General features: G+C 39.6%; 1 protein-coding gene across 4 annotated transcripts in view; it reads right to left on the reverse strand.

Moving 5' to 3' along the window:
• Positions 1–23,831, reverse strand: part of Focad (focadhesin) — a 293,087-nt gene that overhangs the window by 226,764 nt on the left and 42,492 nt on the right. For all 4 annotated transcript variants that reach the window (XM_035439808.1, XM_027400387.2, XM_027400389.1 and 1 more), the window contains one exon: positions 11,467–11,571. In XM_035439808.1, coding sequence (XP_035295699.1) covers positions 11,467–11,571 — 105 coding nt within the window. The remainder of the gene's footprint in view (positions 1–11,466; positions 11,572–23,831) is intronic.

Here is a 23,831-nt window from a genome sequence, read left to right on the forward strand (position 1 = left end):
TTTCTTGACAAAAGTTTCCTCATCTATAAAGTGAGCTACAGCTAACAGAGCTGTACCTGCATGACCCACATAAACACTGAATCCTAAGCAGAGGATGCGCAGGACTAGATGTGCTATAGAACAATCTTTGTACATTGTAAGTATGTATTTCTCTCATTGGTCTATAGCTGGACAGGAGGAGATTGGGTTCGAGAGTCAGACTAAGAGGACCCTGGGAAGAAGAAGGGCAGAGTCTGAGAGTCTTGAGCCAGACACAGAAGAAGCAACATGGGAAGTTCACAGATGAGGTAAACGAGACTCGCGGCAGCATATAGAATAATGAAAATGGGTTAATTTCAGTTGTAAGAGATGGCTGAAAACAAGCCTAAGCTATTAGCTGAGCACTTATAATTAATAATAAGTGTCCTGTGTGGTTATTTGGGAAATTACTAGCAGGATAGAAAAGTCCACCTATATAGATGTAATCAAACCCTGCAAAGGCAGAAAACCACAAAGATGGTGCTCCCACAAGTAATTCTATGACAAGCCTGAATGGTTCTAAGGCCAATGTCTGCTAAACATGAGGCCTCATCTATTTTTATCTCAGAGAGAAAAATCATCCTGCATTGTCTGCTTCCTAGGAAAGTAAAATGCTGTGTCCACAAGGAAAAATGACTAAATCAGAATTTCCTAGCTCCTGAGATAGCCTATAGATCTGCTTTCTCCTTAAAGGAGAATAACATCATTTCTAAAGATTAAAATCAATACAAATCAGACAGCCAGGTCACCCTCTATTGGCCTCCAGTGCCTGTAAATCTTTTACTGTGCCTAGGTTTTTCTCTGGCATGCCACATGAACCCATTTGTTGAACATTATTTGGCACTTTCCTATTCTGTGACATGCAAATGTTTTAACTGATAATCTAAGTAAAGCATACAACATAATAGCTAACAAATAGAAGCATCCCATCAACACTAGCAAGGGTACATTTATGTGTAAAAGCACAGTGGTTTTAAAAATTGGGTCTCCATCTTAACATTTTTTTGTTTCCCATTGTGTGCAAAATGCACTTTTATCATGAGTGTAAACATATATACACACCAAGCATGTCCCCTATGTTATCTTTTTTAAAAATTCAGATTGCTGTATTCATATAGTCATGAATGAAAGAATAAAGTAGATCATGAAAAATCAATTTGTATTTCAGAGTCAACACTGTTCAGAAGCGGGGAATAGAGACCACAAAGAAGCATGCAGACTTGGATGCAAATATCTCATTGCTCCCCACCTTTTACTAGTATTATTGACAGTGGAGAGGAGTGCATGCATCTGAAATTAAGGAGCTGAGGGACAGAAGGATGATGTATGCATGGTTCCACCAGACTATCACAGAGGCATGATAAAATAAGGTATGCAACCCGCAGTCACCTTTTCAAGAATAAATGCATCAATCTTGATAGAAATGAGAGAATAAAAAAATTAGCTGTGTGGCAGCTAAATTAGGAAGCAAAAGTTATCTGTAACCTTTAGGTCACCTCGACCTTTTGCTTCATCTCTGAGTATCAGAAAGCTATGATTTGATTTACATTGTGGATTCGATGACTGGCACAGCGCCTTTTCTGTATGAGAAACAATGCCTGCAAGTCACCGTGCATTTCCATGTATGCAGCTGTGACCCTGGTGCTTTCAGAGCGCTGCACAGCACTTACTCCATCAAATATGCATTTTAAAAGCATTTCTCTACCTGCTCGGAATTTTGATTGGAAAGTGCTGGCGAGAAGCTGGACATTTTTTTTTTTAAATCACTGCAGATAAGTTTAAAGATGCATAATAAGAAAATGCTATGAGGATTACAATATAGACATTACTATAAAATGAATCAAAAAGAGAAATTAACAGTAAAGCATTGTGTAACATAATTTGAAAACAAATGTCTGTGTGTGCTTTCTGCAGGAGCTCCTCAGAAAAAACACTAGAGCAAAAGTGCTTTAGTCTAGACATTTTTGACTGATTACATCTTTCCTTAGGTCTGTCAGGCGGGTAGGGAGTATATAAGATGCTCTCACACTCTTCCTTCCCTAGGATCACTATTACAAGAACCGGATTTTAATGCAAAGTTATCTTATAAGAAGAAGGTGATGACTTGGGTTGGGAAAATACAGGTGCCTCAGGATCTAAGACCTTTCTTATAATCAGTTATATGTCATGATCACATACAATTAACAAGCTAGAAAAGACAAATGGAATTATTTGCATGGCCTTAGACATGTTTTTGAAATTACGATGACAGGTTTATATATATATATATATATATATATATATATATATATATATATCAGTATCTATATTTAGAAAATTTTGCACAATATCTAGGGGCAACTGCTGGTTGAAGATATATGATATGTGTTAGCTTAGCTTATTGTTCGGGTATGACTGCCAATCACAGATGCAAACCCCACATGAATAGAATCATTAGTAAAAATCAGAAACAAAGACATTCACAGTTGGAAGAGAGAAAAGAAGAATGAAGAAAGAAGCAGAACTCCCATGTAGACAGAAAGAATCAGACTGCAGAGAAGGCAGATAACCTTGCAAGGCATGGCTGTCCATGATCACCAAGTACTGCCCTGGCTTGCTTTTTTCTTTTACTTAGTCCCACAGGGTTTGTTCAGGGGGAGAAGTGACCTTGACATTCTATTCCTCATCTTCCTCCTCCTGGTCTTTTTACATAAAGATTTTCATAAGTGCTCTAAACTTCAGTGAAGAAAAAAAAATAACTATGTTCACACATTCCTAGGTCAAAGTCCAAAAACTGGAAGGGTCTCTTAGAGAAGATCCTGATGGCAATTCCCCAATGGTAAGTAAGTACCAATACATTAAAGTAAACTCTATATCTAGGATAACTGCTACATTTAGCTTGGCTCACCTGTGTTCAGAAGAACTGTAAATACCATTTCCCCCCACCAAAAAAGAGTATATATGGTATGCTCTCACCTGAAGTAATGGCTTCCTGATACTGTCATCAGCAATAAAGACTAAGGTTTAATTTTAATAAAATTTTAAGTATTTACCTTCACAATGAATATAAAAGCCAAAGAACTAATAATTCACTGCCTTTTAAACATAAAACGATCCTGAGATAAATAAAATGTTGTATATACATGCATTCGATGGAAATGAAGCACTGGTACATGCTACAAGACACATGAAACCTTCAAAATATTATGCCAAGAAGCCAAGTATACAAGGCCACACATTGTGTGGTTTCATCACATGAAATTTCTAGAATGTGCAAGCCAAATAGTGTTTTCTGGGGGTGGGTGGAAATAACTGATCTTGTATATGGGGCTTCCTCTGGAGGTGACAAAATGTTCTGAAATTAAGCAGTAGTGGAAGTAAGACAATTTCATGACTTTAATAAAATCCACCAACTCAAATACCTTAAAAGAATTTTATGGCGAAGGGAGGGAGAAGGGAACTGGGATTGTCATGTAATTCAATCTTGTTTGTAATTCAAATAAAAAATGATTAAAAAGAAGAAAACTCACCAGAAAAATAAAAAGAATTTTATGGTATATAAATTATATCTCAGTTAAAAAAAAAAAAAAGTACTAAAACAACCTTCTAAATTTCAACCAGGTGTGAAGACAACTCTGCAGCCTGAAGCAAGAGGCTGGGCCACATAGCCAGAACCAATCTCAAAATAACAACAATGAAATTTAAGTTAAAAATTCTAAGTGTAGCTGGGTGGCGGTGATGCATGCCTTTAATCCCAGCACTAGGAAGGCAGAGGAAGGTGGATCTCTATGAATTCTAGGCCAGCCTGATTTACAGAACTAGTTCCAGGATAGCTAGGGTTATTACACAGAGAAACCCTGTCTCAGAAAATAAATAAATAAATAAATAAATAAATAAATAAATAAACTTAAGGGCTAGAAAGATGACTTAGTTTATAAAGCACACACCTTAGGATTCCCAGAACCAATGTAAAGTTGTATAGATTAGGGTGAATTTGTAACCCACATGATCTTATAGAGACAAAGTAGATATAGATGCAACAGATGCTTATAGGCTTCCCCAAGCTAGTTTGGTGTAAGCATCAGTAAGCCACAGGGAACCTGTCTCACCCAAGGTGGAAGTTGAGGACTGCCTTCCATATCCATGCCTGCACTCATACATTTCATAACACACGCGCACTCGAGTCGCATACACACAGACACACACAGACATATACACACCTGGGTGGTGCACACCTTTAGACCCAGCACTTGGTAGGTAGAGAAAGGCAGTTGAACCTCTGAATTCAAGGCCAACTTGTTCTATATAACAAGTTCCAGATCAACCAGAGTTAAATGGTAAGACTATCTTAAACAAAAATAAACAAAAATCACAATACATACCAACAACCACAAACTATTTTAAACTGTTAGCCTTTTATTTATAGAAACAGCTGTGTATTGTGTAAAGCACATTAATATAATAAATGTACTAAATTGCATTTCCCTGAAAAAATAATTACAAGTTAAAATCTCATCTATTCCTGATAACTTGTCGTCTCCACCTCTAAAACCAACTCAGGCTAGCTACCCTCTGCCACAAACGATGTGAAGTACTGTGGAGTGGGGGATCACTATTTTGAGGCCATCACAGTGAACACTGGAGTTAGTAATATAAAGCAGGATTCTGCATAGTCTCGGTATATTCCCCACAGATTTCTCCTTAGTCATGACAGACAGGAAAGTGACACCTGTGCAGTAAAGAAGTCAGACCAGAAAGTGACTATGTGATCAAAATTAAATCCACAATGAACAACAGGATGGCCATCACTGGTACCAGGTATGTGCTCCTGAGACACACATGGCATTGCTCATGAAATTCAAAATGCCAGTGTCATAAAAGACACAGAAAGGGTGAGAAAGGGTTCTACATTTTAAAAGAATTTTTTAAGACAACTAAAGATAACATGCCATCCTAAACAATACCCTATATACTAAAGAGAAAAAGAAAAAAATGGAAAAAGTGAATTCCCACTAGTCTTCAAATGAAACCCAAAGTCTTCACTGTGGCCTTAGTCATGCCCACCTCTCCTGAGCAATGTGCATGCCTTTCCCTCCCTTGAGCACCAAGCAGTCATTTAGCCTTCCTTGGGCCCCTCACATGGCACAGTGTCAGCACTGGAGAAATTGTTGAGCTATTCAAGTTACTGGTGCCATATCTTCCTTCAAAAGAGACAATAAGAGAAAATGCAAAAAGCTACTTGCTTAGAAAAAAACAGATACCAAAATTAAAAAATGGAGCTGTATTTTGCTATCCACAACCACAAACCAGTCTCTGTAAGTACACATTAGTATTTTCTCTACCTATCTGGCTTTTCTGTATTTGACTACCCTATGGGATAAATCTGATTTCAATGTTAAGTCAGAGAATCAATATGAGTTATGAAATATCTCAGCTTTTAGGATCCTTAAATCCTTAATTATCCATCATAAAAACTACAATTAGAGGACTAAATACACATATAGGGTAGAGAGTTTCAATCCACTCAAGGTCCAACCATCCTTTACTATTGACCTCATCGTCTACTTCAGAGTACACCATCTGCCAAGTCATTAAATATTCCCTCATTCCAGAAAGTACAGCTTCCCACGAATAGGATTCTGAACATTTGATATTTGTGCATGTCAGCCACTGTCTGGCACATCAGAATAAAGCACAAATTCTGGAACAAGCAGTCACTGCTCATGAATTCACAGCTATTTCCTCACTTTTGCTGGGAGCAGAAAGACTGTAAAAAGATTGCCATAATATGAATATGCAGAGAAAAATTTAAAAGCAAAGCACAGGATGAAATTTCATAGAAATGGCATATTACAAAGCAAATGAGAAAACTAGCTTCTAATAATTGGCATATCATAAAATTTAGTTATTCATGCTTGCAGCCAACAATTCAGACCCAACAAAGGGAGAAGAAAGTCTAAACTAAAAGATGCCTTAATATCAATAAAATGAAAAAATATGCTAATTAGTTTAAAATTTGTTTATAAGTAGAAAAGCATTTCTAAAGTTATAGAAAACATTTTTAAGTCCCTAAAGCAGGTCATAAACTTCGCTGCCCACAGACTATATCCTGTGAGCAGACGTGTTGTGTCTGCCTCATACTAAAAAACTGGGATTGGCTGCCCACTCAGAAGCCTTCCACTTATTAAAAGATTTGAAGGTCTGACAATGTACACCCTGTCACCTCCTGAACCACAGGGAAGCAATTCCCCACAAGACCTTCTCACAGAGTTACATGGTAAACTGAGACACTCCTGGGCCTCTGGCTGACCCACAGTCGTTCTAAGTTGTACTCAGTCACAGGTACATTGAGAAGTTCCTTAGAGGGTCCTAATGCACAGCTGCAGTTGAGACTCACATGCTTGGCATTTTATACTTGCTGAAGGCTCCTGAGCTAATTTCAGGGATGAGGTGTACTACCTTTTCCTCCCAGCTACCCCCATCCTCAAAGGTAACAACAGTTGAATTCCTATTAAAATATAACTGTCTAATCTTGATTAAGTTATGAAGCTCAACAAGGATACTTTAGGTGGAGCAAGATCAACTTCATTAGCAACACAAACAATTAAGCTTTTTCTCTAAACCAGTGGTTCTCAACCTTCCTAATGCTACAACCCTTTGATACAGTTCCTCATGTTGTGGTGACCCCCATCCATAAAATAATAACTATAATTTTGCTACTGTTACAAACTGTAATGTAAATATCTGATATGCAGGGGATCTGATATGCAATCCCATGGGGTCTCAACCCACAAGTTAAGAACAGCTGCTCAAAGAACAGTCAGTAGTCAACTGTACTCAAATCCCAAGATAGTGTGTGTTTCAGGCCCCGGCTGCAAAACCACATATGGAGAACTCTGAGGATAAACTCCTTATGCATAGGAAGCCCTGACAACCTGTGTGGGTTTCTAAGAGGGTATTTAAGACTTTCTTCCTCTCTTGCTCCCACAACCACCCACCCACCATATGACCATGAAGACACTAGCATGTATTAGAGCCATGGAATTAAGTCACTGAATGAAACTATGGCCTCCTACATTCTCTCTCTTTGCATCGGCTTGCTCTTTGACTTGGTTTCTCTTTAGAATCATCTTGCAATTCTGCTCCTAGCCTCTCCATTGTACATGTGGTAAGAAAAGCTTTGTTCCTTGATGCTGAGGAGCAAACATGCTACACTGAAGAAAGGAGGTGGGGCTAAACCACTCAAGATGGCCTCTATGCTAAACTTTCCTGGCCTTTGAAGACCATATGTTCTTGGGGGCTGAAGAAAGGTTTTCTCAGTGTGAGACACAAAATGTCCCACATCTGTATCAGGAAGCAACTGGATAAACATGCTGACTCCCAAGTCACAGAAAACTAGGGGATGAATGGGAATCTCTGGTGAGCAGCACAAGAAGCAGTGGTTCTAAGCATCTCTCCAGTCTTCTTTATGTATAGACTTTGACAGCAACTGAATGCCGAGCCCAACAGAAGGATCAGCTTCACTAGGGGCCCGGGTCCTCACATATTCTCTCCCACACCTGCATGCCAATAAGCCATTCCACAGACCTGTAGAAATGACCAAGTATTCTAGCTGGGTGATGGTGGCACACACCTTCAATCCTAGCACTTGGGTGATGGAGGCTGGTGTATCTCTATGAGTTCAAGGCTAGCTTGATCTACAGAGTGAGTTCCAGTACAGACTCCAAAGCTACAAAGAAACCCTACTTGAAAAAAGAAAAAAAAAAAAAAAAGCCACGTATTCTGTATTCTGTGTCACTATGACTCGAAATAATCATCCATTTGAAGAAAAAAGGCAAACATTTTTTTAAATACAGTTATTCACTAGCAAAGTCCTTAATATCATGAAAAATACAGCTTAGCTTCACACTCAAAAAGTAATATGCTATACTATGGCTTTAAACTAATCCTGTGCCTCTCAGTGAAGTTCTCACGCCCCTCTCACACTTTCTATCGAGCTCACCAGCTGCCTCTGCAAGGCTGGTTGATACTGCTTACCAACACTTAGCAAATAAGGCTCCAAAACAGCATGACAATCTTATGTTTGACTCAGGTAATCATAGTTCTCTTGAGGGGAATCTGCACTTTAGACTTACCTTTCCTCTGCTCCCACCATCCACAATTCTCTCTGGGGGAAACTCAGGCTCTAATACACTCGAATACACGCTACAGATTTATAATGCCAAACAGCCATTCACATAAGGGTTCTACATAAACATTACCAACTCAGGATGATAGATTCTGGACCTTAGTGTGCCACCTTATTTCAAGGCAAACTTTACATACCCATTTCTCCTTAGTTCCTTAGACTGGGCTCCCTAGCCACACCTTTCACCTACTGCCTTATGAAAATAAGGACATGGGTAGAAGAACAAGTTGTAAGACAGAGTGAATATAGAGGGGACAGCAAGGCAAGGCAGAGGAGTGACGTCAGTCACACACAGTAAGGACAACCAGCATGGAAATGAAAATAACCATAATGTTTCAGTATAATAGAATAGTTCACATTACCATCATCTAAACTGATGCTTCTTAAACATTAATGAGTCCATGTGGTACCTACAAAAATCTTCCAAAATGCAGTCTCTGATTCAGGCAGCCTACAATGCAAGTCAAGTAGATGCCTCCTGCCAAGTTCCTAGGTACTGCTCATGCTATGGTGGCTCTGCTACTTCGTGAGGGTGGGTGGGAACAGAAGCAGCAATAGTATCACCTGGGTGCTTGTCAGGCCTCTGGCGTCCAGCTTAGACTTAAGCAAGGTCCAGGGCTAAGAAGTGTGCACACAAGGCAGCAGCCTGCTGCCCCATGTACTCACTGAGAATCAGATCCACCTGGGAGCATTTAAAAAAGGAGTAGGGCTTCTAGCAGAGACTCTACCCTGATGAGATATTTGGATGGTGCTACATTTGTTTCTTTTGAAGCATACCCAGGTGATTCTGATGAGCAGACAATGATTTAAAACCAAAGATTTAAAATACCCTCATGGGTAGGAGGGAAATATAAACGGGCTGCTAATGGGATGAGGAATTTCTTTGGGGGAGGAAGGAATGTTCTAAATTTGACTATGGTGATAATTGCATAACTGTGAATGAAAATCACTGAACTGCATACTTTAAATGTGTCCCTCACGTGGTCTGTGAATTATATCTCAATAAAACCGTCATACAGAATTATTAAAAAAAAAAAACTTAGTGGCTTCTCTAGAGAAAAATGAGTAAATAACAGAACAACAATGACATAGAATTATTTTCTATCCCAGAAATTTAGACTACAATTTTGAATGTCTTTTAAAGATGGGGTAAAACAAGTGCCTCTCCAGAAATACTAAGATCCACTTATCAAATCTTCAGGGTCAACTCTGCTCAGGGTAATAGATGAAAAAAAATAAAAAAAATTGCAAGCTAACGCCTTGCATTGCTATCATGCCGAAAGATAGAAGAAAAAGGGAAACAGGAAAGGGAGGAGGTAGGGATGGGGATGGGGAATGTATCCATTTGGAAAACTTGACCTGTATATTGCAATTTCCCACAGCATTTTCAGTGAGGCTGGGTGTAGTGATGAATGACTTGAATCTCAGCACTTAAGAGGCAGAGAGGTAGATGGATTTCTGTGAGTTCAAGGCCAGCTTGATCTACAACTGGAGTTCCAAACCAGCCAGGGCTTTAAAAAAGAATACATTATTGTATCAATATATATATATATATATATATATATATATATTTGAAGATATTGGGAAACATGCCAAGAAAATAGATATAAAATACAAATCTGATCTTTTTAAAAAATAACTTGAGAAGTCCTAGATAATAAATACCCTCACAAAAATGAAAAAGATCCTAGGCTACACTAACATTACAGAACCAGACACTGGTCACTCACTGACCACCAAGAGGAAAGCTCTACAAGCAAGGGAATTCACAGGCAACACTGATCCAGACATGCCCACAGAGCTTCTGCCTAAGGTCAACTCTACCACAGGTGCTATGTGCTCAAGTCACTACTGCCCATGTAAGCCATCCTCAATCCAACCCCTAAGTAAACTCCCCATTTATGATCCCATGCCCTCATTCTTTCAAATACAAAAATTCTGTATGTGCCGGGCAGTGGTAGTGCACGCCTTTAATTCCAGCATTTGGGAGTTCAAGGCCAGCCTGATATACAAGGCGAGTTCCAGGACAGGCTCCAAAGTTACACAGAGAAACCCCGCCTGGGAAAAACAAACAAACAAACAAACAAAATCAATATGTATCCAATTCCTGAGATAAGATGAACCAGTCACATACAGATCCTCCGGGTCCTTTGCTGAAACTCCTTCTGTTAAGAAATGGCTTTCTGAGAGCTTGCAGGTAATAAGTGAGGTCATCAGCACAAACATAGTACAACACCCTCTTTACCAGAAAATCCCCCCACAAAATCCAGTTCCTCCTGTTCTTACTGCTTTGTGTTTTCTTTTTATAGCAATTCTACCTTATCACAATCTGCAGATAAAAAAAGACAAAGCAAATATGATTCCTCACTAGACCTCAACCTGGGTAACTATACTTGCAAACAAGTGTCTCCTATTACTTTCCATGATGAAGAAGCTTGCCTTCCTTCCCCACACTTTTAAACCCCCAGGCTTTAAAAACATTTGCTCAATGAGCTCTTCAGTTTTCTCAGTTCTGAGAGAAAACAGTAGTTTGTTGTTGTTGTTGTTGTTGTTGTTGTTGTTGTTGTTGAGACAGGACTCCTGTATTCAGAATTTGATCCTTCTGCTTCCACCTAGCAAGTGCCAGATTGCACACACTGTGACAGTTAAATATTCTAGAGCAAAAAAGTCATTTCAATTTTAAGTAACAGATCTCTGTTCCAATGCAGCAACCCTGAAACCCATGCTTGGGATGCTCAGCATGTTGTCAACTCTTTGCATCCTTGTGTCTTTTAAACAGTCACTTCCTGAGGAATGATGAGTCACAATGGCTACATGCATAGCCTACTGGATAAAAAAACTTAAGTCTTCAGGAATTATATCTTGTTTATAATATAGCTAATGATGTAAAAATTCCTGTTTCAAATAGAAAGGGAGAGAGAAGGACAGCCAAATAGCTCTGATGCCAAGCCTGATGTCGTATGTTTGATACTTGGATTGACATAATAGAAGGAGAGAATGACTCCCAAAAGTTATCCTCCAGCTTCTATGAAAGCACACACACACACACACACACACACACACACACACACACACACACACACACACACACACACACACACGAACACATACATGCGCACGCACGCACGCACGCACGCACGCACAAAATCATGCATATACCCACAAATGTAGACTCATATACATGCACACTCATACTCATGCATTCACATATATGCACATGAGCAAACTAAATGTAATTTTTAATTAAAATTAAATGAAAAGCAACAGTAGAGAAGACTTACCTGATAGTGTATATATCCTGAATGTCCTTCTCCCCACTTTGTCCTTCCTTTAGTGCTTGCATTTGTAATAATTTCACAAGGGCTTTTATCAAACCAGGCATATTCCTGTAAAGAGATATAATAATGTGCTAAATGTCCCAGACTTAAAATGAATATGCTAATCCTGCTTTTCCTTCTTGTGATGTTAGATATTGAAATCAGACCCTCAGACACACAAGTATTCTGATGAGCTACACCTCCCTCCAATCCCACCATTCTTGAGCCACTGAGAGTCTGCCACCCACACTGAAAAGTGAACACTTTTCAGCACAGCCAAGACCCATATATGAAAAAGAAAACCATAGGCAAAGACTCAAAACAGCTATCAATCTCCACCCTACACACACTTGGGGGAAATCAATCAGGAAAAAAAAGCAAACATTAGCCCACATAATATGAGCCAGTGACCACATCAGTTACCCAGAATAAATGATCAAGTCATTTATAAATATTAGCCAACGATAAAATATAACAAGACATATGAAATGGATCAGCCACTCAAAAGAGTGGGCCAGGGCACCAATTAAAAGAAAACAAAAGCCATTAAAAGAGAATAAATAAAAAGAGGAATGACACTTTAAAGTGTTTCCTTATTCTGTAAAAAATAGAACAAATATATCAAAAGGTACCCTTTTAAATAAGTCTTATGAACTAGAAAGAAATCTTAGAAATAAAAATTATTTACTAATTTTTATGTAACTTTTTAAAAAACGTAGTTACTAACATTTATTGAAGAACTACTATAATCTAAGCATTCTCCTAAGTACCTAACATCTCATTGGTCATTTACCATTCAGAATAGAGAACTTGCCATCCACACTAACTTTAGGGTCAGGTCAAGACTTCAGCTTCCCATGATTTGGGGCATTTACATGAGCTGTGACTGTCTGTACCTTTTAAAGACATGTAAATTTTTCCATCTGGCAAAGGATCTGACTACATAGTAGACCACAGCAGTCAACAGCTGTGGCCACACTTGGCTACTACACACACAGGTAATGTGGTTAGACCAAATTCAAATGTGCTGTATGTAAAACATATGCTGGATTTAAAGACTTAAACATAAAAAGAGGCATAAAAAGATGGGAAAACATTCAATTAGAAAAAATGGGGGTGGGGCTGGAGAGATGGTTAGGAGCTCTAACTGCTCTTCCAGAGAATGCAGGTTTGATTCCCAGCACTCATCTGTAATACCAATTGGGGGACCCATTGCCTTTTCTGGCCTCTGTGACCACCAGAAATACATGTGGTACATAGATAACATGCATGCAAAACAACATACACATAAAGATAATTTTTTTAAAAAAACTCAAAAGAACATAAAATATGACTGCATGTTAAAATAGTATTTTGATATTTGGAGTATATAAAGTTCATTATTAAAATTAGTATCATCAGTCTCTTTTTACTTTTTTAATCTGGTTACCAGAACAAAAAAAAAAAGATACATTTATTCTATTATTTGTGCATGTGCATGCCTGCAGAGGCCAAAGGTGTTAGATGCCCTGGAGCTGGAGTTACAGATAGTTTTGAGTCACTGGATGGCGTGTGGGAATCAAACCTGGGCCCTATGGAAGAATAGCCAGTGCTCCCAACCACAGAGCCATCTCTGCCCATCCCACCACCCACACCCACACCCCTGTCTATTAGAAATTTTGAGCACTATTTGTAGCTCAGATGCATACCTCATGTTATATTTCCACTTTACAGCACTGCTATTGATATTCTGATTTAGTTACTAAGTAGATTCTTCTGGGACTGTCAAAATTTCCCTTCCAGCTGAAGAATGTTCCACTGTATTTTCAATAGTAGTTTTTCTCTTTCACATGAACCTCTTATATGCCTGTGCTAGTGTGGAGTCACATATAAATACCTTGTGACAGAGATCATTCATAAATGGGAGTCTCTCTTGTATGAATCCACTATAGACAGGCCCCCACACTAAAAGAAAGCCTTCGAGCAAAGATTCTCTCCTGGGGCTCAGTAGGTTATGTACTTGTTGCACAAGCATAGGACCTGAGTTTGGATATCGAGAACCCACAAAAGTAGACATGGCAGTGCATGTCTGCAATTCCAGGACTTAGGATGGGATAGAGGGAAGCGGTAGTTTCAGTGGAAAACTCTTAACTCAAAAGGATAAGGTGGGAAAAATAAATAAATAAAGTGAATAGCAATTCTGTAAGAAGATACCAGCATTGACCCCTGGCTTTTATATGAACACAAACAGGCAAGCTCACTCACACACATGCTTATACTTGTTCTCACTGACTCTCTCTCTCACACACACACAAGATTATGTCTTCCATGTATGTTCTTGGATGAGTGACAAACATTAGCGTTGCTCACATACCCCTTAATGATTGTGACAATTTCATGGTACTTCACCATATTCAACAAAATGAACAGTTAATCTCACTGTGACTCAATAAAATGAAATGGAGAAATTTTTATAGTATATAAAAAACTTTACAGTGTACATAATATATTATATTTTATAAGAGAAAGCTGCTGGAAATACTTCATGCTAACATAGTCAGTTTGATATACAACTAGAGTTGAGGATGGATGGGAAAAACAGGACCAAGGCCACAGACCCTCACTAAGAGTCTTTCAACAGAATGCTGAATGGACAGGATCTGTGCTTTAGCTGAGAGCCTTCTCTTTGATGATAACAGGACAGGTGATGATGACAGGTCTAGAGACTCCACAGGACAGTCACAGGGTCTGCTCAGAGTACACAAATACAAAGGGGTGGGGTCATTCTTGTCTTCACACAGCAGTGGGAGGTACAAGATGATCTCCAAAGTCTCAGAGATGTTTCCTCACTGGCTGCTTGCAAAAAGCCATTTGCAGTTATGTGGCTGCTGACCAAGGCCCAATCCTTCTCTTGGTGAGGTAGGCATCTGCAAGGAGATAGGCCACAATGCTAGAGCAGCCTACCAGAGAGAGGCCAAGACAAAAGCTGTCTTTTGAGGGTTTGACAGCACCTCCTGGAGGCCTCATTAGATAATGGAGATCTTACTTGTTTCTGTCCATTGGGATTGCTGGGACTCTTCTGACAGTCTTGATTGCTACTCTAAATATACAGACCTCTATAAGTTAGATGGGAGTTTTCTCAATATTCACAACCTTCAAATGAACTGCTCCTTTATAATTCTTCATCGATTTATTTTATTCAGAATTAAGGGGCTGACCTATGAGGAACCTGGGCCACAAGGAGTGGTGCCTCCCATACAACATTCTCCTTTACAAAAACCCAGAGTTTCTCAGCATGGAAACTGAAGTCTCTCTATTATAAGTTGAAGAACTGATGAGACTGTCTAATCTCAGTCACCAAGTGACTCAGAGTCACTCAATCTCCTCAGAGGCTCCCTAGGATCTGACTCTTCCAAATATCCAAATTCACTAAAGATAATAAACCAGGTCTCGGGATTTTATTCTGCCTCATCCCTCATGCTGGGACTAAGAGTATCCCTCTGTGATGAGAACTTGCCTAGCTTGTCTGGTGTCCTGGCTTCAAGCCAAGCTCAGAAGAAGAAAAAGATAATTCATAATGATTGTACACCCTTGAAAATACACTAAAACTCAGTTAATACAGTATTTTAAAATGCTGACTGGTTTTATAATATGCAAGCTATACCTCAATTTTAATAAAAACAGGCAGAAAAAAAGACTCAGTAATAAAAAGTGTGGGATCAATATGAATAAAAGAACTTAACTATAATTTTTCAGAAGTGATTATAAGTATTCAAGTAATTGTTAACAGGAAAAGAATAAGCAGAAACCAATATATAACTAAAATCAGTTTGAAGAAAGTTATGAGAAGGATTCTAAAGAAAAACAAAGTTACAATGAGAGACTAATTATTTATGACCTAGATAGAGGGTTAATAGCCATAAAGAGGGAAAATAACAGAATATAAATATGCCATCCCAATGAGTACGATTTCTAATACCTAGTGCAGATGAGTGGGTGAGGAAATATACACATGGACTGCTTCAGCCTTTGTGGAAAGCCATTTCGTGGCTTCTGTAGAACTTTTAAATGAAGATGCCCTGTTCATAGATGTTCTGCATCTAGAAAGCTTCTACAGTTAGCCCTTTCATACACTCAAAGGAAGATACTATACTGTGTTGACTATCTTAAAAGGGCTGGGGGAGAGACGGAGGGAAGGAAAGAAGAGAAGAGAAGAGAAGAGAAGAGAAGAGAAGAGAAGAGAAGAGAAGAGAAGAGAAAGAGAAGAGATGTTTGCCAATAGGGAAACAGTTGAACTATGGCATATTTAACATTGCAGGATATTCTCAATTAGTAAAAAAATAATTCAAGCAAATCTGTAAACAGTGGCATGGAAACGTTCATCCATATAAGATAGGGAAAGCAAGCTTTAGAATTATTTTAAACACTTGGGAGGGATGTGCACAGAAACTTCTTTTTTTTCAGGTTAAAAATAGGATTCCAATTTCACTGACATTAGTTTGTTCAAATTCCATACATCTATATCTGATTTCAGACCCAAGCTCCCTCTACATCCCAGGGAAAATTAAGACCAGGCCTTGAAAGAATCACTCATTCAACCTAACATTGCTGAGGCTTTCTAATTCTAATGGTTCCTACTTTTCATTGGGACCCCCCAGAAGGGAAACTTTAAAAAGAAAAGAAAGAAAGAAAAAAGATAATTAAAAGCAAGTTTGTCAGCAGTCCCTCTGAGCGGCATAAGGCTCCACTGCATCTGCCTACCTGAGTCCTGACCCAGAAAGGTGCAGCTTTTCCATTCTCTGATGCCTTTTCTTCTGGATGTTGGCCAGAGCCTAAGTATGCTATCTCTGGGACTCTGGGCTTTTTCACTCTTTCTCTGAAGCTCCCTGCCCAGCATGTGGCTGCTTGTCGACCATGTGGCTGACCTCCAGACTGGTTTAACTCAAACAGCATGGCTTTTTCTCATCTCTATCTTCCTCCTCCTCCAGGCAGCTGCTGAGATTTACAGCTTTCATGGCCTGGAGTTTTTCTTTCAAACTCTAATTAAAACTGTTCTCAAGTTTCCTTTGAGTCTGTCCTTAAACTCTTTTATGAATGAGACTAAGAATCCCAGGATGGGTGGCCTCAACTTCTCCAGTAATATGTATCAACCAGGAAGGGGCTGGACTGCTCAAAATTTCTGGTAAAAGGTTTGTTAGGTCGTATAGAGATATTACAGAAGCTCCCCTGAGGACCTAGCATGGGAAGGGACCACACACTGTGACTCCAACAGCTATGGAAGTGCCTGATCCTAAATCAAAGGGAAAATGAGAAGCCCAGTGGAAGGAGGCTCTTGTGAGCACAGCAGGGATTCTAAAGGATTCTTGTTTGGACATTTTAACATGTCCTTGGCTCAAGTTGTCCTGGTTCCCTACCTGGGGCTCGTAAGGCTAAGAATTCTTGCCTGTACTTCTCCCTTATTTTTCTGCCCAAGAAACAGTTAAGGACTTCTTTCCTCCCTACATCTTGCTGCTAGACCAATGTAACCATTGGAACATTTTCAAGGTCCCCAGGATAGGACCACTAGAGGTGTGTCCTAACCACCACACCCAAAGACCTCACCAAACAGAAAGAGACGAGATTCAGTGATCTCCCAGATTTCCTAAAGGACAATTAGGGTTTCCTTTTCAGAGGGGGAAACAGTGATCACATGAGACAAGTAGTTTAGAGATAGGGCCTCGATTTACACCCTAGGCCATAAGCCAAAAATGTCCTTGGTCCTGTCCTGGCTGGAAGGACAAATGCCAGAAATGTCTGTAAACTTCAATTCCCAGTCTGGATCCTAAGTGATCTTTGGGCTACCTATTCAGAGGCCCGAATGTTACAGCAGCATTGAAGGCCAGTTAAGCAAAGTTCTTGCTTCCTAGACAAGACTGGAATCCACTTTTGGAGAAAGACATGCCATTGCCTCCAGCCTTAAGAGTTAATCCAGCTGGGCAGGTTAATCATCTGGCCAGGGACTACCCCTGAGAGAGGTGTGTTCACCATAAGCCTTGCTAAAGAATATGAAGAATAATTATCCCTTTAATGAGATAATGTACTTTTCCTCCAAAAATTTCTGCCCCCTAGTACAGTCTCTACCATTGGGTCTGCCAATCTTTCTGAGTCCCTATGGCTGATCTCTTTGCCAGAAACATTACTTTCTCTCTCCTCCATTCTTCTTCATGGAAGCTGCCAACACCTACAGCTTGCCTGCCCTGGGATTTTTCTTTTAAGGTCTAATAAAATTGATTCCAAGCTTCCCTTTGAATAACAGTCGTCGTCGTCATCGTCCCCCCCCCACCCCCCGGCAAAAAAAAAATACCACTTACCTTCACAATGCCTACCCACTTTTTTTTTTTTGCAATTAAAAACAGAATTATACAAAACTTCATTATTCGTTTTAAAAGAACTTCGGTGGGAGGACAGAAATATAGGATGAGGCTCAATATCAAATGTCTGCCTTCATGTGCAAAGTTTTAAATTCATTTCAAAATAGTTAGGGAGAGAGAGTTATAATTTCAATTGAGGAAGGACTCTGGAGACAAACACATTACATTTGGTTATCTCCTAGATAAACACTATAAGCAAAAAGTTAAAGGTAACGGTTTCTTTTACTAAGGACTGGTCTGAAGCCACAGTGCAGCACAAACACAAACACATTGATCACAGCCACTAACAGAGCCTCCTCCATGCAGCCCGCCTGATTTTCTGAGCTCTAACTCAAGAAAAGCTTAACTTTTCCTTCTCTCTCTCTCTTGCTTAGACACTGGTCAAAGCCTAAGCTTGCTTTCTCTGAAACTCTGGGCTTTCTCACTGTTTCTCTGACTTTCATACCTAACAGTAAAGGCATCCATCTCCATCCTCCCAGCGCCTGCCAAGGTTTTCAGCTCACCTGCCCTGGTGTTTTTCCTCTCAAACTCTAATAAAATAGTCCTTGAGCTAAAAATAAATAAATAAAATTTTAAACATTAAATTTGAGAAAGTAGCCTTCTGAAGGGTATTCTGGGAATTGGAATTAGTGTTTAGACAAGCAGGCTACCTGAGTCTTAGGTATGCAGGTACACCGAACAGTTAATTAACAACTCAAAGCAAAGACTTTAATCAGGGAAAAAAAAAAAAAAAAAAAAAAAAAAAAAACAGAGCTGATTAGATATTATGCCTAGTACATTCACAGTAGAACATGTTCAAGATGCATCATTAAAAGGGGAGGGAGATACCCAGCTGACTCCTGTCTCTATTCAGCATCTGAATGGTCCCCATAAGCAACATGTGCAAATCTGAACTCATGTTCTTCCTAAACACCTGGTCCTCTACTGTTTCCTACTGTCTAGATCAGGGGTTCTCAACCCTCCTAATTCTGTGACCCTTATTAAAGGGTCCTCACGTCTTGGTGAGAGTCACCCACCAAAGGGTCAAAACCCACAGGTTGAGAACCACTAGTCTAGAGACAATGTAAAGGTGCTAATGTAAAGGTGCTAATATAATAAATATATATATATATATATAAATATAAATATATAAATATACATATTTCTTCCAAGCATCTTCGTATTTAATCCACCTCACCTCAAAACCACATAAATTGCCTGGTGGTGATGGCAGCACATACCTTTAATCCCAGTACTTGGGAAGCAAAGGCAAGTAGAACCTTGTGAGTTCGAGGCCAGCCTGGTCTACAGAGCAAGTGCCAGAACAGGCTCCAAATCTACACAGAGCAACCCTGTCATGAAAAACCAAGAGAGGAAAATGTGCACGCAGACACACACACACACACACACACACACACACACACACACAAGAACCCATAAATCTGTTTATCTATTTCTTTCATCTCTTGTAGAGGTAAGCTATTACCTCTTCCCTGAACAACAGCCACAGCCACCTTTACCCCAAAACCAATTTTATGACTTTATGTTCATACTAAAGCCAAAGTTGTCACTTCAGAACCTCTAGTACCTCCTAAATGAAACACTTGGATAGCTCCCTACTGTACCCAACACAAAGACCTAGGTTTTCTGAATTACCAATCATTACCTGCATTGTCTGGCCCATGCCTCCTTTCCTAGCCTCATCTCAAATGGCTCTCCCTTTGCTTTGAGCATTCTTTCAGCCTCCCATAATAGGAACTTGTCATATACTATTTCCTATGAATGGAAAGTTCTACCTTCTCCCATTTGCCTACATAACTTGTAATATCCTTACAGCTTCATAGCACAGTACAATCTGTCTGAACACAGATCAACACATACAGTTTATATTACTGTGGGTAAACTATGTGGTGACAGTCTTTCCTTCTGAGCTAAAAGCATGAAATCGTAGCAGTTATTGTCTGCTTTGCTCATGGTGATACTGAAACACTAAACACAAGAACAGAGATGACAATTACACATCTCAGTTAATAGATGCCTCAGTATGGACAAACACAACAAGATACTATTGTGGTTGGCTGTTGAGGGAAGCTCTGAAGGTAAATTTAGTTCTACAGTTACACATTCACACTGAAACTAAGGCAGTCCCAGGCCTACAGTGGTAGTGCATTCCTTTAATTCCAGCACTCAGAAGGCAGAGACAAGAAGATCTGTGTAAGTTCAGAGCCAACCTGGTCTACATAGTGAGTTCCAGAACAGCCAGGGCTATATATAGAAAGAGATGTTGTGTTCAAAGGAAAGAAGGAAGGAAGAGCATGTGATCTCTTTTTTTTTCTTTTTTTCATTTGTATTAGAAACAAGCTTGTTTTACATGTCAATCCCAGTTCCCTCTCCCTCCCCTCCTCCCCTGCACCCCATCAATTTCCTATCCCATCCCCTTTCTGCTTCCCAGGGAGGGTGAGGCCTTCCATGGGGGATCTTCAAAGGCTGGGCCTAGACCATCCCCCCATGTGTCTAGGCTGAGAGAGTATCCCTCTATGTGGAGTGGGCTCCCAAAGTCCATTCATGTACCAAGACCCCATAGATTGCCCAGAACTCCAAACTGACATCCACATTCAGGGAGTCTGGAACAGTCCTACGCTGGTTTCCCAGCTATCAGTCTGCAGTCCATGAGCTCCCCCTTATTTAGTAGGTTTCTCCAGCCTGGTCTTGACCCCTTTGCTCATCACTCCTCCCTCTCTGCAACTGGATTCCAGGAGTTTGGCTCAGTGTTCAGCTGTGGGTGTTTGCTTCGAGCATGTGATCTCTTAAACATCCAAATTCACTATTTAGTTAGTTGATTTCAACTAACAACAATGGCATTACTGACTGTATTTATAGAAGGCCATCTTTTCAAGGACTGCATAGGTAGACAATGAAAAAACTATAAACACAGGAGGAATACAATCAATATAATACACATATTATCTAGCAATAAGACAACTCTGTGGAAGCAAGGCAGTGTTTGTTTTTGTTGTTACAGTTTTGTTGTTCATTTATTGAACCTCAATCCACATACTTGCAACACTAAAACTATTCAGATTCCAGACATAATAAGAAAATAGATAAATATTCAGATTGCATATAAAAACACAATGACTGTGTTAAAGACTACCAACTATGTAGCCAAATCACCCACATTGCAAATTTCTCCAAATAGAGATCTAGCAACACTAGATGGCTCCTGCAAAGTGATAGCAGAGCAGCTGCAAGAAGCACCTTTCACAAGATGATATTTTCTTTCCATCCCTTCCATCTGAGTGCATTTATTATCAAAAAAATCCCTGAACAATAGGAGTTTGTAGACTTTATCTTAAACCCCTCCCTAGGCTTCTCCCAAAGAATGAATCCACCTTAGAAAAAGAGGGTCAATAATAAAACCTGAAAGAATGGGAGTTTTAATGTGTAGTTAAAGCCATAATATATCCATAATAATCCACTGCAATTTTTTTAGATTTTTTTTTTACTTTCTTTAATTTAAATTAGAAACAATCTTATTTTATATATCAATTCCAGTTCCCTCTCCCTCCCATCCTCCTATGGCCCCTACCGACCACCATCCCATCCCTCTTCTGCTCCATAGAAAGGGTGAGACCTCCCATGAGGAATCATCAAACTATGTCACATCATTTGGGGCAAGGCCTAGGCCTTCCCCCATGTGTCTAGGCTGAGAGAGTATCCCTCCATGGGGAATGGGCTCCCAATGTCCACTGCAATTTCTATAAAAGAAAATCTAACTGGGCATACCAAAAAATAAAAAATAAAAATACTTCTGGCCGGGCATTGGTGGTGCACACCTTTAATCCCAGCACTCTGGAGGCAGAGGCAGGCAGATCTCTGTGAGTTTGAGGCCAGCCTGGTCTCCAGAAAGAGTGCCAGGATAGGCTCCAAAGCTGCACAGAGAAACCCTGTCTCAAAAAAAAAAAAAAAAAAAAAAAAAAAAAAAAAAAAAAAAAAAAAACTTCTCTGGAATTTCATTAACGATTTAAATTTATCACTTTTAAATCTGTGTAGTATGATGATTGTGTACATGTGGCCATGTGCACTTGAGTGCAGGCACTCACCAAGACTGAAGTTACAGCACTATAAGACTCCTGAGGTGGATGAAGGGAACTGAAGTCAGATCCTCAAGAAGAGCAGCAAGTGCTCTTAAATGTTCACTGGGCCATCTTTGCAGCCCCAACCTCTTTGGAATTCAGTAAATATAAAAGCATGTGTGTCCATGTTTGTTCTACTTTACCTTTATAAATTGTACTTTTAAGTAACCAGAGTAAATACTGGAAAAACTTCTCCTCATAGCAGTATTTTAAGAAATACAGAAAACTTGATAAAAATGAGTGTCTGAAACCTCTAGCCTAAAGAATCAAAAGACATAGTAACTGCATGTTAACAGCTACTGACATCGCCAAAATGTAAGCAATAAGGTATCATGTGTCTCCAAATAGAAGGACACTATACTGCCCATGAAAAAGCCTCTCCTTGCCCAGGGCTTTTCTGAAAATTAAATGAGGAATTTTAGTTGAGGTTATGGATACATAAGCAGTATTCAATTAAGGCTACTTTTCTTTACTTTGATTTCATTTTGTTTTCTTTGATGTTATTCTGGTTTGGAGGGATTGTTCTGTCTTGTTTTTCCACGTGTATATAGTGTGTGTGCGTGCACAAATATGTCCATGTGTGTGCTGGTGCATGTGCAGGTGTGTTTGTGTGCATGCATGTGGATTTCATAAATCAACCTCAAGAACTGATCTTAGGGCTAGCCACTCCAAGTCATCAATCCCCATAAAGAAAGCTTCTTAGAATAACACCAAGGTCTCTTTTCCATTTGGGGTGTTAACTCCTTACCATACGGCACTATGATACAACGATGTCATTGCCTGTAGAGACTTAAACTAGAACCTCTAAAAGGATGTCTGAGTCCTAATCCCCTATATACCTATGTGACAACCTGAGAAGAGCAGCTTTACTAATTTAATTACAGACCACGAGAAGAACCACCCTGAGTGGTCCTTAAACCCAATAACCAGCATCCTTGTAAAAGAAAGAACAGGAATACCTAAGACAAAGACACATAGCAACAGTGCAGATGAGAGTACAGGGACAGAACTAAAGTTATGTAACCACCAACCATGAGGGATGGAGTTCTTGTCTGTTGCTAGAAAACAGACAGAACAGATTCCACCTTCTTCTCCCCACCACTCCCCCCAGAAAGCCTTTATTGACTTTGCTATCCAGAATTATGAAAAAACATATTTCTGTAGACTTAGATCATCAAGTTTATAGGCATTTATGTCAGTCTCTGGAAACAAACACACACAGGTCCTGGCAGAGTCAAGTTATCCAATTTCAGGTCCCGCTCTCAGACCTGAACCCTCAACCAGCCCTCAACCAGGCCATCACTTACACATGTAAGAGATGACAACCCAGAAGTGGGCAATAGCCTGTGAGTTAAGCAGCTGAAAGTCAGTCTGAAGTGAGAGTCAAGAATGAAACATACAACCTGTGAGCCAAGTTGTCTCTGATACCCATGTGCATCTCTATTCTTGAGTCATATGGCAGCAGCCTCCCTACCAAAAAAAAGTGGGGGGAAGGGAGAAAGACCAGGCTGGGGCTGTAGATCAGTTAATAGAATGCTTGCCTAGCATACACAAGGGTTGTATCCTGGCTTCACTCTTTAGGATCACATAAACAGGCCATAGAGGTGCCCATCTGTAATCTCTAACATGCTCAAACATGCTCAGGAACTTGGTGCCAATGTCCTTCAATAATAGTTATATTTTTTAAGTCAGGTTACACAAGATTACTCAAGAACTCTGAGAGTAAAGGGATTTTTGGGTCTCAGCCACATCTCAGTAACCAGAGACATTACAAAAAGAACCTCAATGTTCACTAGGCATGAGACCCAAGACTCAGATCTAACAA

Source organism: Cricetulus griseus, chromosome 2, assembly GCF_003668045.3.
Source record: "Cricetulus griseus strain 17A/GY chromosome 2, alternate assembly CriGri-PICRH-1.0, whole genome shotgun sequence".
Taxonomy (NCBI): domain Eukaryota; kingdom Metazoa; phylum Chordata; class Mammalia; order Rodentia; family Cricetidae; genus Cricetulus; species Cricetulus griseus.